This window comes from Erinaceus europaeus, chromosome 9 (assembly GCF_950295315.1).
Source record: "Erinaceus europaeus chromosome 9, mEriEur2.1, whole genome shotgun sequence".
Lineage (NCBI taxonomy): Eukaryota > Metazoa > Chordata > Mammalia > Eulipotyphla > Erinaceidae > Erinaceus > Erinaceus europaeus.
This window is the reverse complement of record NC_080170.1, coordinates 42,884,086-42,900,942: the sequence shown is the minus strand read 5'-3', so window position 1 is coordinate 42,900,942 and position 16,857 is coordinate 42,884,086. Positions and strand designations below refer to the sequence as shown.

Below are 16,857 nucleotides of genomic sequence, written 5' to 3'. Positions count from 1 at the left end.
TGTTGAAACTCTCTGTAGTTCTTGATCTTTCCATCATCCTAAAACTGTTCACAAAGAAAAATCAATTAAGACAAAAATAATACCATAGGGAAAGAACCATAGCTTTGATGCTAAAAGGTCTCTAACTGTCCATCCAAAATGTACTCCAGTTCTGGACAACCCCTATGCTACCACATTCCTGATAGGCAGTTACCCAAACTTACACTGCAAACCTGCAGTGGCCAGTTATTTCATAATACATTTTGTGTATCTGCCATCCGGCACACAGAAGATAAAAATCAAGAGTGGTTCTAACAAAAAAAAAAAAAATCAACTTTATATGAACCCAAATGTACTGCACATACACTTATTTCTCTAACTCAAAGAAATAAACAATGTTAAGAGAAAAAAACACAAATATAAACACACAGCTCTGGAACAGTTCTAATCAAGCCTTCTCGTTTACTAAAGGGAGCAGCAACAGAATGGGATGAATACTTGTAGAAACTGTAATTACATGAACCCACCCACCAGCCAGCACCAGGACTTCCAAGATGAAGACTTACCGCTTAGGTTTGAAGACCACTTTCTGTCCTCCTTCAAGTATCAGTAAGGCTTTCAATTGTGTCCCTTTATACCCCACATCAGCTTTAATGATTTTTTTGGTGGCCATGGCATGCATGACTGCCCCCAGCTCGGGTGTCTCTTCAGGGTACACTTCCCGAGGGACTACCCATTGGGCTGCAATCTCCCAGGGAGACTGCAAGGTGTGTTCCAGTTTGGGGGCCAGCTCCACCCGCAAGCCCGCCATCATCCGGTGAAAGGCCCTCTGGTCCTCCCGGTTGGTAGCTGATGTATCTAAGTTATCGATCAGGAAAACTTTGGTGAAGATAAAGATGACAAGGAGAATTGCTAACAGCACGACACGCTGTTTTAGCTTCATGTTGGCCTCTTTTCCTTCTGTTCTGACCCACTCACTCTGCTTATCCAGGAGATCAAGTGGTGACGGTCAGCGGAAATTTCCCATCACTGTATACATTGGTCCATTCTTCACTGAAGCTCCTCCCACAGTTCCTGTAAGCCCAAGTGCAAAGCAAAATCCAATCAGAAATTCTGTCCTTCTACCCTTGAAATGTTTTTTGTAAGTCTCAAATAATAGTACTTATCCTTAAAAAATGTTATTATCTTTATTTATTTATTGGACAGAGATAGCCAGAAATAGAGGGAAGGGGTAATAGATGGAGACACCTGTAACACTGCTTTACCATTTGCAAAGCTTTCCCCTTACAGGTGAGGACTGGGGGTGCAAACCTAGGTCCTTGTGCACTGTAACCTGTGCGTTCAATCAGGTGTGCTAGCATCTGGCCCCATCCTTTAATCTTAAGAAAATCTAATTTAAAATTAACTTGTCTGAGGGAGAACCCAATAGTCAATAATGGGGTACAATAAAAATTTAAAAGCAAACATACTTGTTTTAATAGGGTACAGAGTCATTTATTGAATAGATGGCTATAATTCCTAATAATCTAAACAGTGAAACAAAGTACAACAAAAACTAATATTAAGATATGTATAATTCAAAGGCGGAGGGTAGATAGCATAATGGTTATGCAAACAGACTCTCATGCCTGAGGCGCCAAAGTCCCAGGTTCAATCCCCTGCACCACCATAAGCCAGAGCTGAACAGTGCTCTGGTTAAAAAATTAAAAAAATAATAATTAAAAAAAAGATATGTATAATTCATTAACTTTAATTCTACCTTACAGAGTCCATGCCAGACTTTTGAATAAATATCCAGTCACCAGTATCTAGTAATTTTCTAGTTCTTATCTTCTCCAAATGGCAGTTTAAGGGCACACTATAAGATACCAACTTCTTAAAATGGCCAGGAGAAAAAATAAAATAAAATAAAATAAAATGGCCAAGAGGGCACAGAAGAAAGTATTAATTTCCTGAATCCAAACAACCAACAACTCTGGATGTGTCAGGCCTGATACCCATGAATCTAAGTACATCACTCAGATATATAGCACTAGTTAATCAGTCTTCCACTAATTCTTTTTCAAAATTAAAATCTCTGCAAAATATTGAGTTGGAATAAATTAAAGGGAACATATATTTAGACCACCTGGTTATGTGCATAATACTGTCAGAAAACTAATGACCCTGGTACTATAGCAACATTACTTGTGGGCTGGTCAAGCATGTAGTGAAGATGCAGAAGCCACAAGCATAAAGAAGTACTATTTCTGTGTGGGGCAGACTATGCTCTGCAAAGTTTTCATGCTAGATTCCAAATGCACCATTTTTACAATGGGGACTCATTTATAAGCTGGCAAGATGCTTTCCTTAGTACACGGTCATTTCAATATAAGTATGAGCTTATTCTGTGCCTACAGACAATGAAGTGTTGGGCTGACAAAAAGATAACAGGGTTATTGCACCAAAGTAAAAGACTGGGGTCGGGCGGTGGCGCAGTGGGTTAAGCAAATGTGGCGCAAAGCGCAAGGACCGCATTAAGGATCCAGGTTCCAGCCCCCGGCTCCCCACCTGCAGGGGAGTCGCTTCACAGGCGGTGATGCGGGTCTGCAGGTATCTATCTTTCTCTCCCCGTCTTCCCCTCCTCTCTCCATTTCTCTCTGTCGTATCCAACAACGAACAACATCAACAATGGTAATAATAATAACCACAATGAGGCTACAACAAGGGCAACAAAAGGGGGAAAAAATGGCCTCCAGGAGCGGTGGATTCATGGTGCAGGCACCGAGCCCAGCAATAACTCTGGAGGAAAAAAATAGAAAAAATAAATAAATAAAAAGTAAAAGACTCTGGGGTGGGGGTGGGTGGCTGGGGAGAATACAGGTCCAAGAAGGATGACAGAGGACCTAGTGGGTGTTGTACTGTTATATGGGAAACTGGGGAATGTTATGCATGTACAAACTATTGTATTTACTGTTGAATGTAAAACATTAATTCCCCCATAAAGAAATAAAAAAAAAGATAACTGGGCATCACTTCATCTCCAATCCATTCAACAACTTGAACCGTCACTTGGTCAAATAAAACCAATACAAGAGACAGTGCAAACAATTCAGGCTGGGACACTCACACCCAAACTAGCGACTGCTCCCGTCAATGACTGTAAACATATCCAAAACCACCTCCTAGAACAATGATGTGTTGTACAGACACCCCCCCCCTTGTAATGAACCTGCAGACATGAGATGTATTCTTAGTGATGAACTACTATTCCCCCAGGCCTTTTCCTGAAGAAATGGAAAGTGAAAATTCCATTCAGAGTCTCATTATCTCCAGCCACCTATTTTGTTTCATCATCTGAGGAAGCACATAACACTATTAGTTGAAACAAAGACAATTCAAGGACATCCAAGATGTAATTTAGATGGTATTGAGTTTGGTGTGAAACAGTAAAACAGCTCCCTGTGATGACTAATAACAGCAGTGCTAAGAGAGATTTCAGAGATTTTTATTTGTTCCAACATAGTTCAGTCCTTTGATCAACAGTACACCTCTTGTGCTGCCATGGAGCAGGGAAGCCAAGCCATGTCAGCAATCACTTCCTCAGCACCTCTAGCTGTAACTACAGCAGCCATGGCTCAATTCTGCCATGAAGTAAGCTGGACAGCCTTTCACTTCCTAGAAACATCCTACATAACTTCAGCTCAGTTATCCCGAAAACTAACAATGCTCATTTCTCCCAAAATAAAGAAAAACTTCAGGGGCTGAGCGGTGGCACACACAGTTAAATGCACATAGTACAAAGTGCTAGGACCCCACACAAGGATCTAAGTTTGAGCCCCCGGCTCCTCACTTGCGGGGGTGGGGGACAACACTTCACAAGCGGCAAAGCTAACCCTCTTCTTCACTACCTCCTCCTCCCCTCTCAATTACTCTCTGTCTTAGCCAATAAAATGGAAAAATAGCCACTAGGAGCAGTGCCAGCACATAGCCCCAGAGACAGCCCTGCAGGCAGGCAAAAAAAAAAAAAAGAAAAGCAGTTTCCTTTAGGCTATATAAATACACCATATCTAAACATTCAGAATGTTATTTAACTAATACACAAGAAGTTCTAGCAGCTCTAGAATTCAAACAAAAGCCATCATCAACCTAACAAGCTTGAGTTGATGTGCCTTTAAGTTTGAAATCTCATTGCACTTCAAAAAGGACTCAAATAAACCCCCCCATCAGTTCAGAATGGCAAACAACTAATCTACTTAACTGAGATAAACATTTATATGAGATCACTGGAAGAGTTCCCCTGTTATAGTCACTATTTATGCCCAGAGATTATCAATAGTAATGAGGGCATGTTAAAGAAGAGGCTGAACAAGTTGAGGAAATGATAGTCACTGCAGCTGAAAGGAAGAGGGAGATGTGAAGTCACTATTTATAACCACTTTCATCCCACTGCCACAACCTAGTTCAACACTCCCCAACTTCCACTGGACCACTGCATGCACTGCTCTGGGTCTCTAGGTTCTCTTATACTGGCTTGATGATGCAACATAATCATTTTTCTAGTCATACAACCACTTTTGATTCCTAAAAATTTCCTAGTAAGGAGGCATCAGCCCTCAATAGCTTCAATCAATTTACTTTGCTAGGCACTGTTCCTCTTCTTGATTTCTTTCCCCCACCCCCAATTATTTATTTTTATTGTCTTTATTTACTAGATAGAGACAGCCAGAAATCAAGAGGGAAGGGAAAGATAGAGAGGGAGAGAGACAGAGAGACACCTGTAGCACTGCTCCACCACTTGTGAAGCTCCCCCTGCAGGTGGAAACTGAGGGCTTGAGCCCGGATCCTTGTGCAATGTAACATGCACTCAACCAGGTGCACCACTGCCCAGCCCCCCCCTCTTCTTGGTTTCAATCAAGATGGATCATGACCATGCTCCTCTGCAGATATGCAGCTGACCTTTGCCTTGTTATTTCTCACACTGGCACTTCCCCAAGATTCTCTCTGCCCTTACCCATTCCCCTCTCTCTCCCATTCAAAGTCTAATCTCTTTTAAGACCATCACACACCACATTAATTCTCCTAGACCAGTACTTATCTATATTTTGACTTGTCTAATACTTCACGCGATATGGTTGTTAATTCTTCTCAGAATTTTGGCTCCTCAGTGATCTGAGTGTACTCCTCTGTGTATTCCCTATGTACCCATTAAGTGAAGGGCAGAAGCCTTCTTCACCTCAACTCAATTACCAGGGATGAGTTTTTGCAAATATCTGATGTGTAGACCCTTCTTTGTTGTTCAATAGAGAATGAATGTCTATCAACTAGCACTGATTAAGATTTTAACACTCTCCCAATCCCCATTCCAGATTTGTTTAACTTCTATACTTGGCTGACCTGGTATTTCTGAGGAAATATAGTTCATGACAATATTTTAACTAGAAAGCTGTTATTCTGTCAGTCTACAGACAAGAACAAAGCTATTTAATAAATTGACAATATAGAAATAGGGGGATTTAGGGGAGTCTCGGGTAGTAGCACAGTGGGTTAAACACAGGTGGCACAAAGTGCAAGGACTAGCGTAAGGAGCCCGTTGAGCCCCCGGCTCCCCACCTGCAGAAGCATTGCTTCACAGGCGGTGAAGCAGGTCTGCAAGTGTCTGTCTTTCTCTCCCCGTCTTCCCCTCCACTGTCCATTTCTCTCTGTCCTCTCCAACAACATCGAGAGCAGTAACAACAATAATAACTACAACAATAAAACAACAAGTGCAACAAAAAGGAAAGAAAGACATAGGGGGATTTAAATATATATATCTCATATAATTTCACATGAGAGAAACAACTCAGAGAGTCACTCTAGTAGCATGCACTGCTGGGGGCAGAAATTTAAGTCTCAGACATGCTGGAAGCCTCAGGAATGCAAGTCTTGTGCTCTACATACTGAGTCACTTACCCAGCCACAGAAGTAGAATTTCCACTGGAGGGGAAAAGTCTAGGAATTTGGAAGACCCATATTCTGGAAAACTGTCTGAGAAGCATGGTATGGGCTAATTATATCCTGTAAAGGTGGCATCCCTCTTACACTTGAGGAATGGTGGCCTTCTTCATTCCTGTACAGCTATGTGGGCAGGTGTAAATGTAACTTTATTTAAGACAGAAGCATACTGAAAAATAGGTTTCGAAGAGGATACTCTGGTTCAACAACTAAGGAAATTAAAGTGAAATAACTGGGGTGCATTACATACTTTGCTGGAGTGCAAACATACTTTGGCTCCCCAAAGTAGTCTGCCTGCTTTACTGCATACCCTAGTGTCCTCTAAAGGTGTGACACGGTCCCGTTGTATCATGTTCATTTATCTGATGTGCAGTTAGTTATGGGGAGCAGACTATCAAAGGACAAACTCAGTAATAACTTAATTAAATTTATTATTATTAGCCTGCATGGTTATCACTGGGGTTTTGTGCAGGCATTATGAAGCCAATGCTTCTAGTGGCCACTTTTTTCCCATTTTACTGGATAGAACAGACAGAAATTGAGAGGGGAGGGGGAAGTATAGAGGGAGAAAGTCACTTGCAGACCTGCTTCACTGCTTGTGAAGCATCCCCCCTACAGGTAAGGGGCCAGGGCTCAGACCCAGATGTTTGCACCAGTCCTTGTATTTAGTACTATGCGTATTACCTGGGTGCACCATTGGCTGGCCCCCCGAAAATGTTAAAAATTAAAGCAATGTAAGTGGTAGTCTTCAAACTAAAAGCTAGCATAAGCTCCCAGAATTCTAGATTTCTGGAAATCTAGAAGGCAGGCCCTTAAAAGTCATTTTCCTTCTGAACTCTCATATCACTATTTTCACTCAGTAGGACTTGCCATGGGGCCTCATTTACTTTTGTTCTTCACATACATACATGCATACACACAGAAAGTCTGATTGTTTTCTAACACTAATTTATGACTACAATGCTGTTTAGGGTGACATGATATTGAACACACACACACACACGTAAAGTCTTAATATGAAGTTGTTTTTTTTTTATCAGAATCTGCCTGATGCCTGAACAAACATCCAAGAAACCTCAATCAGGAAGAAGTCTGTTAAGTGGTCATGTTATGCAATAACTTATGCAGCTAAGGACTATGAAACTACTTAGTCCTAACACAACTTTCCTAGGGCCTTCCACAAGTCATTTGGAAGGCTCTAAGCCTCAGTAGTAGCAGTAGTTTCTTGAATCTCTCTTTGCTCAAGTAACAATGCATAATATCTCTCTTCTAATCAAGTGACAAATACTACATCTCATATTACAAAGAATCCCAGCCTCGGTCATAGCAATGAAAAGTACAAGTTTCTTGTATCTTAATGCTTTTTCAACCACCAAGTTGCAGATGTTACCATGACACCAACCTGACTTCCATGACCCCACCAATATACCCTGAAACCCCACCTCCCTAGACCCCTGCTCCACTAGGGAAAAACAGAAACAGGCTGGGAGTATGGATCGACCTGTCAACACCCATGGTCAGCAGAGAAGCAATTACAGAAGCCAGACCTTCCACCTTCTGCACCCTATAATAATCCTGGATCCATGCTCCCAGAGGAATAAGGAATAGGAAAGCTTTCAGGGGAGGGGACAGGATACAGAACTCTAGTGATGGGAACTGTATGCAATTGTACCCCTTTTATCCTATATTAAACAATAATGATGATGGTGGTGGTGGTGGTGATATATAAGTCTCAGTAGTAACTCTTGTGTTTTCAAATCATTGGCTAAGTAAGGTTATTACCACACAAGCCTTGTGAATATAATGCTGCACGAGGAAATAATCAGTGTGGACATTGAGTGCAGAGGTGGGATCTAATTTCCCTCTTCCTGAATTTGATTGGTTCCATGCCTTGTGAATACTGTTAAAAGTGACAGCTGGTTTGAGACCTTATAAAATCTGGCATCTTTTACCTGGGATCCAGCTCTATACAGAGCAGCTCAGTCTAAACTAGAGAATAATGAGAGAATTACATGGAGAAAGATGTCTGACCAACCCCAGGCTATTCAACTCAACCCAGCTGGAGGTGCCACACATGAAAGCAAAGCTATCAAAGGTATTTAGACTACAGTTGAGATCCCAGTTGAAAAGAGTCACATGTGCCCTTGACCTATATCAAGTGCAGAGAACAAATCAGGTGACATACTTATTTTAAAAAATAATAAATCATCATTCTTTTTTTAAGGCTTTATAAATTTCATTGGAATAAATAAGAAACAGTCACTAAGAGAGGGGTGAACACTGAAAAAGGAGCCATCTGTCTCAGAGGTGAGACAAAAGGAGGACTTTACACTGTGAGCCATCACATTTCGGTGTGGTCTATGGAACACAACATGTTCACATCTATTGTGTCCATATCAACTACTGGGTTGTCAGAAAAGTCTTGACGCATTTTTGCATAAAAAACACGTCATGGGGGGGCTGGGTGGTGGTGCACTTGGTTGAGCGCATGTTACAGTGCACAAGGACCCAGGTTCGAGCCCCCGGTCCCCACCTGCAGGGGGAAAGCTTCACAAGTGGGGAAGCATGGCTGCAGGTGTCTCTGTCTCTCCCCCTCCTTTCAATCTGACTGTCTCTATCCAATAAATAAATATAATAAAAATATGTTTTAAAAAAAGAAAAATACATTATGACTTTTCCAACAACCCTCTCTCTACTTGGGGGGCATTAAAAATAGTGAAGAGAAGACTTATGGAAATAAATTATATAACAAATTTTTTTCAGGGAGAGGAGAAATATTAATCATTAAATGTAAGTAAAGACTGAGTTAATATATTGCTGGGTCATATGTGTAAGGGGCACTACTTTCTATGGAGCAATAAACTCATTATGGAAGTATGTCACTTGTATTTTCGTCATCATCAGATGCTTAGAAAAATACATGACTAAAGGCAATACAAGAAAAATTAAACTACATGGATCACTTACCAAAATTATTTATAAAATTCTGTACAATGGGGAGTTGGGCTGTAGCGCAGCGGGTTAAGCGCAAGTGGCGCAAAGCACAAGGACCAGCGTAAGGATCCTGGTTCGAGCCCTGGCTCCCCACCTGCAGGGGAGTCACTTCACAAGTGGTGAAGCAGGTCTGCAGGTGTCTATCTTTCTCTCCCCCTGTCTGTCTTCCCCCTCCTCTCTCCATTTCTCTCTGTCCTATCCAACAACACTGACAATAATAACTACAACAATTAAACAACAAGGGCAATAAAAGGGAATAAAATATTTTTTAAAATTCTGTACAATGATTAATCTCACACATTGAAAAAACTTACATAATTACATATTCCCAGTTTATAAAGCTTGACTTCAGCCAAAGCATAAATAGCAAAATCAGCACCCTTACTATAAATGAAAAAGCAAAATCGAGAGCATTCAGAAATCCTTCCACTTAGCATTATGGGCTTCTATCCAGGAGGTCAAAGACTCTCATGCAAAAGGCACTAAGTGGTATCTGAACCACTTGAGTACCTCCAGCAAACCAGCTCACTGCTGCTCTGCCACACACTGCCCACCAAGGAGCAAGTTCATTTTCATCTAAATGAGACATTAAACTAAACACAAAAATGAACATCAAATAATACCATTAGTCCAATCTACATGTAGTTTTCCTTTCCCTGCTAAGTTTCCACTAAGAAACAACTTCTGAACCTGAAATGGAATTGGCGTATTGCACCAAAGTAAAAGACTCCAGGGTGGGTGGGTGGGGAGAATACAGGTCCAAGAAGGATGACAGAGCACCTAGTGGGTGTTGTATTGTTATATGGGAAACTGGGGAATGTTATGCATGTACAAACTATTGTATTTACTGTTGAATGTAAAACATTAATTCCCTAATAAAGAAATAAAAAATAAACAAATAAAAGAAACAACTTCTAAATTTCCATTCATATTCTAAGTTCTCTGGAGGCAGAGGGGCTAAAAGCCTATACCTGCTTTATCACCTACCATGGGACTCAGGAAAGTGATTTAACCACTGACCTCTCTGGAATTCAGTATCCTCAGATAAAAACAAACAAACAAAAAAACTCTGCTACCTTACTCAGAGTTGTTTAAGATGAATGAATGACATTGCCACATGTGTGGTGCTGAAAAGAGCACCTGGGATACCTGCAGCACTCACTTGTTGGTGACTGATCATATTACCATATCAATCCACTTCAATAGAGGAAGAAGGATGACAAAGAAAAGAACCTTCACTGGTTATGTTGTGTTCTAGACTCATCATCAGGGCCTGACTACACACACTGCATTACTGAGTTGAAGGCATCCTCTGCCTGAACCAAGCACATTCCCAAGTCTAAGGAACAGCTGTGAGCAAATTGGCATCTCAGGGTGGGTACCACAAGAAACAGAAAACTGGGTGCTTCTGTCACTAATCTGACCTGCTTCTCTTCTCTAAATTTCCATTTGATGTAATTGAAACAGATGGGAAATATGGACTTATTCTATTCCCCCCCCCCCCAAAAAAAAAGCGCCTGAAACAGAATGTCCTTTTATAACACTTCTTCAGTTTTGAAAATTTGCTGTGTTTTAAAGATGACAGCAAGTCCTAAGGCTCTTAAGATAAAACTTAAGGTCAATGTAATATAAAATTAGAGGTATAAAAAATACAATCCCCACATAGTCTAAATCGATATGAGATGTCCATGGTTATCATTTCCATCTAGACATTTATTCAGATCTGTAAATACAGAACCCCTCACTCAAAATACTCTTGGAACTATTACTCTGTGGAAGACGCCAAGAGGATCACAAGGCTTTAGTGAGGCACTAAGGTCATCTTCACTGGTGTGAGGGGGTAAAGAAATGGGCAGGGAGGAAAATTGCTTCTGGAAAAACAAACCAACAAATATCTCAGTTTCTATAACCTACTCCATTTAGCCCTTGATTTAGGATAACTTAACTACCCTCCTCAAAAAATTAAAAGAAAAAAACTTTAGCTCATAAAGCTAGTTAGATTTGTTAAAAACAAAACAAAGAAAAAAAAAAGTTCACTCATGTGCTACTTAAATGCCTAAACATTATACTCTGTCTTAAATGGACCAGGCCTGAAGAAGCTTCCTAAACTCCTGATAATTCACTGCTCAGTTGTCATGATTCCTAAGAGTTAACATAAACTATGGGATTTCAAGTGATATGAAAGTTTCCTTCAAATTCTTAATCCTTACTATTCAGTTTATTATAGTTCTTGGAAAGGTATATACGCTTTATATAACAATAACATCTCATTTAAAGTCAAGGTGATAAGCCGCAGACAGTTCAGAAATAGCAGGATCCCAAGCAACTCTGTGCAGAATTATGGTTGAGTGGTTCCAGGCATGATTTCTTATATATTATGACCCCCACCCATGAGACACACACACACACACACTTCTGATATATATCTTACTAGTATATTTTTAGTTTCTTGAACAAAGGCATTGTTTTACTCTCTTGTACTAGAAGTGGAGCACAAAACACACAAATGGTACTCAATAAGTGGTTATAAAAATTTCTTCTGAACTGTCAATTCTTTGGGTTAACGATGGCTCCTTTTCATAGACATAGGGAAACTAAGCCCTGTAATGAATTTAGATGTACAGTACAATGAAGAAAAAAAGTAGACAGAGCAAATATCAGCTTTTTACACTTGATCTTAAGCTTCTTTGCTCTGTATTACCTTAATTCCACTTTTCAAGGCCACTTCTGTTGCCAATGAAGTTCCCAATTTTGGTTGGCACTGGGAATAAAGATGTTTGGAAATGCTAAGAGGAAGACTGGAGATGATCCAATACCCTGCCCAAGAATGAGAGAAGACAGGGCTGGAGCCAGATCTTCAAGTATTACTAGCAGTGCTTTCTGAACCAAGAACTATCCCTAGTTAAGTTCTTTATCACTTATTGGTTCTCTAAAGAAAAAATCGACAGGACTATCAACACATCTATCTATGCAATGCAAGTTCATCACAGCCAAGACAAGAATGAATAAAGGGTCTTTGAGCATTCAAACAGTGGTTACAATGTTCATCTACTAATAAAGAGCCAGAAAGATCCTTACTGAGGTTATTTTGCTGCTTTACATGCAGTTTCAGGAGACCAGATGATCTGGGTTGCTACTCCACAGAGCAGAAGCTGCAAATTTAAGAGGGCAGCAGGGACACCAGCAACAACAAAAGTACAATTTTCTACCTTTGAAAGGAACAGTAGAGTGCTATTAAAAGTGGATTCAGGAAGTCGGGTGGTAGTGCAGCAGGTTAAGCACATGTGGCACGAAGCACAAGGACCAGGAAGGATCCTGGTTCAAGCCCCCAGCTGCCCACCTGCGGGAGTCACTTCACAGGCAGTGAAGCAGGTCTGCAAGTGTCTATCTTTCTCTCCCCCTCTGTCTTCCCCTCCTCTCTCCATTTCTCTCTCTCCTGTCCAACAATGATCACATCAATAACAATAACCACCACAACAAAAAACAACAAGGGCAACAAAAAGGAAAATAAAAAGTGGATTCAGGAACTCAAAAAGCACAGGGGGCAAATAACCTACACACTTTCCTCTCCTCCAAGTCTATGATGCTGTCAATATAGCCTCAAGTCAATAAAAGACTGAGCTATATGCTTAAAAGTCAAGTATAGTCCATCCCCCCACCCCAAGCCACACAAAAGGCACACAAAAGGCAGAGCGAAAACAGTTTTTGCGTTATTCTCTAACACTGTTAGAGACTTTGTTATATATATAAAACAAAAGTGAGCAGCTGAGAAAAGGGGATGAGGCTGCACTGCCCCACCCTGCACTTGGTTCTGCTGCACATGATTTCATAGTCCTTGACCTCCTTTCATAATGTGCCCAAAGTAGCTCCTCCCCACCAGACGGTTGTAGCCTCAATCCTGACACACAGTACAGATGCCCAACACCCATCACACCCACCGAAAGTTCAATGCCTCTTTTAGGCATCAACCTCCAGCTTCTGCCTCCTACTGGGCTTATACACAGTTGTACCCTCAAGATTCAACAGATCCAGGACTGGGCTTTTCCTTTTTTGCTTTTAGATAAGACAGAATCACAAGCGAGAGCTTTAGATTCTCTTCTCCATGGCTCTATAGCATTCATGTTCAAGTTCTAAATTGATCAGAAACTGGCTTCAATAAAAATAAAAATAAAGGCCTCTGCACTCCAGGTCTGTGCTAATGAATTCACTAATGAGAGAAGCCAGGCTAAGCAAGGAAAAGAGACAGAGATGCCAGTGTGAAAACAGGAGTTAGTTACTAGAGAAGCACTTCAAGGAGGATTAACTCCTTTCATCCATGTTATAAGTGACTGAAAGTCAAGGTCAGCGACACTGGTGTAGCCTTTTGCAGGAGCTTTAGTTCTTCAATTAATATAAAAATGATCAACTACCAACTGCTCAGTTGCTCTCTGTAGAGATGGCTTTCGCAGTTGTACTGGACCAGAGTGCAATAAATTACATATGACAATCTCCAGCAGCTCTACAGGAAAGTAATAATCTTTGCAGATATTCATCTTAACAGTGTATTTTTACCAAGAATCTAAAATACATGCTGATGTCTTTTTTTTTTTTTAAAGAATTTATTTATTTATTCATGAGAAAGATAGGAGGAGAGAAAGAACCAGACATCACTCTGGTACATGTGCTGCCGGGGATCAAACTCAGGATCTCATGGTTGAGAATCCAATGCTTTATCCACTGTGCCACCTCCCGAACCACTGTTGTTGCCTTTCTTAAGACAAAAAGGGAAAAAGCAATTTAGTATGCATAGAATATTTTCCCTTTTCTCATACTGCTTTTCATCTGTTCATTCAATTGCCAGTATTTCCTGCACAACTAGTATGCAACAGGCACTGTTAGGTGTGGAGAGCAACACATCATTATCACAACTGCAAGCTGTGCAGAGCCCATCGTAAGCGTGCCTCCACCCCGATGTAAAAATGCACCTGGCCCTTAGTCCTGTGACCTCACATCAACTTTAGAAATCTGCCTCCTTTTTATTGTTTACAAGTGCAGCCTCAGAATACAAATAGCAGCCTCCTGGGATGAAGTGGTAGTAATCACCAACAGACTATCACTGTGGTCGTTATTTAAAAGGGATATTAATTCAAGAAGCTGAAGTACTTGGCTTCTGCATTTACACCACTGAAGGACAATCACATAAAGTGTAGGCAGCTGAAATTCACCCCGAAGAAAGGAAAAAAAAAAAGGGAGAGAGAGGCAAAAAGCCACAACTTTCAGGCTGTGTGGCAGAGCTGGAGAGTGCACACGAACTAGAGAGTGAACCCAAAGTCAAGGAATTATCAACATAACAAAACTCTGACATAAAGGATTGGGAGACAGCAACTTTTAAGTTTGTTCCCCAAATTCAAAGTAGCCAGAAAGAAAAGCAGGGCATGTATGTTCACATTTCTATTCTTCGGTCAAAATGTAGCTGTCTTTTTACTAGTTCCCGATAAACCTAAGAAATTATTGTCCATTTTTCATCAGCCACAGTCAATTTACAGCTGAGCCCCAAGAACTCACGATCAACTTTTACCTCACTGAATTTCCCTCACTGCATTTTATCCTGAGAGAAAGCGGAGTCTCAATTACTTCCTTGTGCCTTTTTAATCTCCTTTGATAAGCACTTCTAATCATGAAGTGCATCCTGTTGACTGATTTATGGAGCCAAAGTTCAATATCTTCCAAATTTCAGAGAAGTTAGTAACTTAACACAAAACACTAATTCCAAATCCACCTTAGATTAGCTCTGTCTAGCCAAATAACAGGCCATGGCCGGTGCGCCGCTATGTTCCATCGCTGGGGAGCCAGAGACGACCCGAACTGCCCCTGCGGCTACAGACAGACTATGACCCACATAGTCAACGACTGCCACCTCTCCAGATTCAAAGGAGGTCTCGAAACTTTACATCAGGCTCAACCTGACGCTGTTGACTGGCTACGGAAGAAGGGCAAACGCTAGAAGAAGACCTAGTATCTTCAACACCTGTATCTTGAAGAGAAACAACACAAGTGCAAGTGCTTTGAAGCTTATCTCAAGGTCCCGTGTAAACTCAAAAAACAACACAGAGATCTTGAACCCATGTTTTTTAATCGGAATCAATGAAAAGTACAGATTATTTTACAAGGAGGAAAAGGCATGTCAGTGAACAGACATTTAATCATCAAATTACAGAACGGTAAAGCCCGACCATGTAAAGTGCAAAGACCCCTCCATTCCTACTACTTGTCATGGTGAGCAATCACACCTCCAGGGGAAACCTGCCGGGCAGGAGGGATGCCCACACGGGTCCTCAACTCAAGCAGCTCTGGCCCCCAAACGAGAAGCTCCCGGGCCGCGGCCATGCAGCTGAGAGCTGAGGACGTGGCCATTTAAAGAGCTGACAATTCCCCCGGGGCCGATCCTGCCCGTTGGCTCGGCTCTCCCGCCGCCCCTTTCTCCCGCGGTGGAGCCCCGAACTCTCGGCAGCGTCTGGATTCAAGGGCGGCGTCTGACAGCCGCTCGCGTTCGGCTCGGTCGGCCGCGCACCCGGAAATGAGCGTCGCCAGCGCAAAACCCTCCCGGCACTCGGCGCAGGTCCGCAAGTTGGGGGGCCCGGTCCGGAGGAGACTGCAGCGCCCACGGGGCCCCGGGGTGCTGAGAGCCAGAGGGGCTCCTTCAGGGAATGCTCAGCGCGGGGAGCCCGGGCCCCAGGGGAACGCAGGGCCGTCGGGGACCCCCCGGAGCCCTACCCCGCAGCTCCGCCCCGCGCCGGGCCCGGGGGCCACTCGCTTTTCACGAGGCGGCCCGCGAGACTCCGGGGGCCGAGGCGACGCGGACCCCGGGGCCTCAGGGCCGCGTCCGGCCGCCGGAGTGGCTCACTGCCCAGCGCCGCGAGGCGCCAGGTGAGGCCGCTTCCCCCCGCCGGCGTCGGAGGCGACGGGACCCACCCGGGATCCGAGAAGGCCGCCCGCCGCCCGCCGCACAGGGGTCACCGCTCACCTGCCGGGCCCTAGGCTCGCTCCATGGCCGCCCGCGCGCTGCGGTGCCGCGCGGCCCGGCCGCCCCCACCGCCTCGGGGAGGGGCTGCCCCGCCGCGCTCAGCGCCCCCCGCCCCTGCCGCCGCCGCACGCTCCCGCCCCCCGCCCGGCCATTCCGTGGCCGCTCGCCCCGTGGCCGCTCGCCCCGCGCCCGCCGCAGTTGCCCCGGCCGTTGGTACCGTCCGGGCGTCACGCCTTCCCCGTGGCCAATCGGAGCGCTGAGTCCTTGAAGCCACGCCCCGACTCCCGGTGGGCGGTACCACGCGCCGCCGGCGGTCGGCCCTCTTAACCCTTTGGGTCCTAAAGCGGCCGCTGTGCTCTAAGCTCTGCCTCTCGTCTTCGCTGCAGCCCAGGCCCAGACTCCCCTTTCTATTGGCGTAGGCCGGGAGGCTGCAGGCGTGGGAGTTAGGGATCCCCTAGGTCTAGTGCAGTCTCTGAGAAGCAATTTCCCTCCTTCTTTTACTGCTCTTTTAATTTGCCTGCACTTCTGCCTGGAGATCGTGCCGATCTAAATACGCCCCCTCTTGATGCACACCTGAAACCTATATAATGTTATCATGCAAAGATACTTTAAAAATAATCGCATCCCCAGAGGCCCAAAGAAGCCAACCTACTTATAGTGAGTTGCTTCGGACCCTGAGGCTACTACAGAGCTAGAGGGGACTCCGAGGCACCAAGGGAAGATGGAGGTGCTGACACCAAAGTTCCCAGCCGCCTTCAGCATTTAGCACAGCTGCCATTCAGGGCAGTCTGGGTCTCCAAAGCCAGGCACCCAGTAGAATCCCTAGGAATCTGAATTAAAGATTCTCCCTCCAAAGTTACCTGCTGCTATCCACTGGACCCACACAGAGCATCTACAGTATCATTCAT

The 16,857-nt window shown here is 43.5% G+C and overlaps 1 protein-coding gene across 2 annotated transcripts in view; it reads right to left on the bottom strand.

The window, feature by feature from the left end:
- Positions 1-16,121, bottom strand: part of FAM20B (FAM20B glycosaminoglycan xylosylkinase) — a 54,999-nt gene extending 38,878 nt beyond the window's left edge. Inside the window, exons 1-2 of one of the 2 annotated variants that reach the window (XM_007536009.3) lie at positions 15,950-16,121; positions 546-1,053 (exon numbers count right to left, since the gene is read on the bottom strand). In XM_007536009.3, the coding sequence (XP_007536071.1) occupies positions 546-922 (377 nt within the window). In that variant the 5' untranslated portion in view covers positions 923-1,053; positions 15,950-16,121. Of the gene's footprint in view, positions 1-545; positions 1,054-15,699; positions 15,872-15,949 lie in introns of those variants that run through there. The other variant, XM_060197744.1, reaches the window with a different exon arrangement.
- Positions 16,122-16,857: the final 736 nt, after the last annotated feature.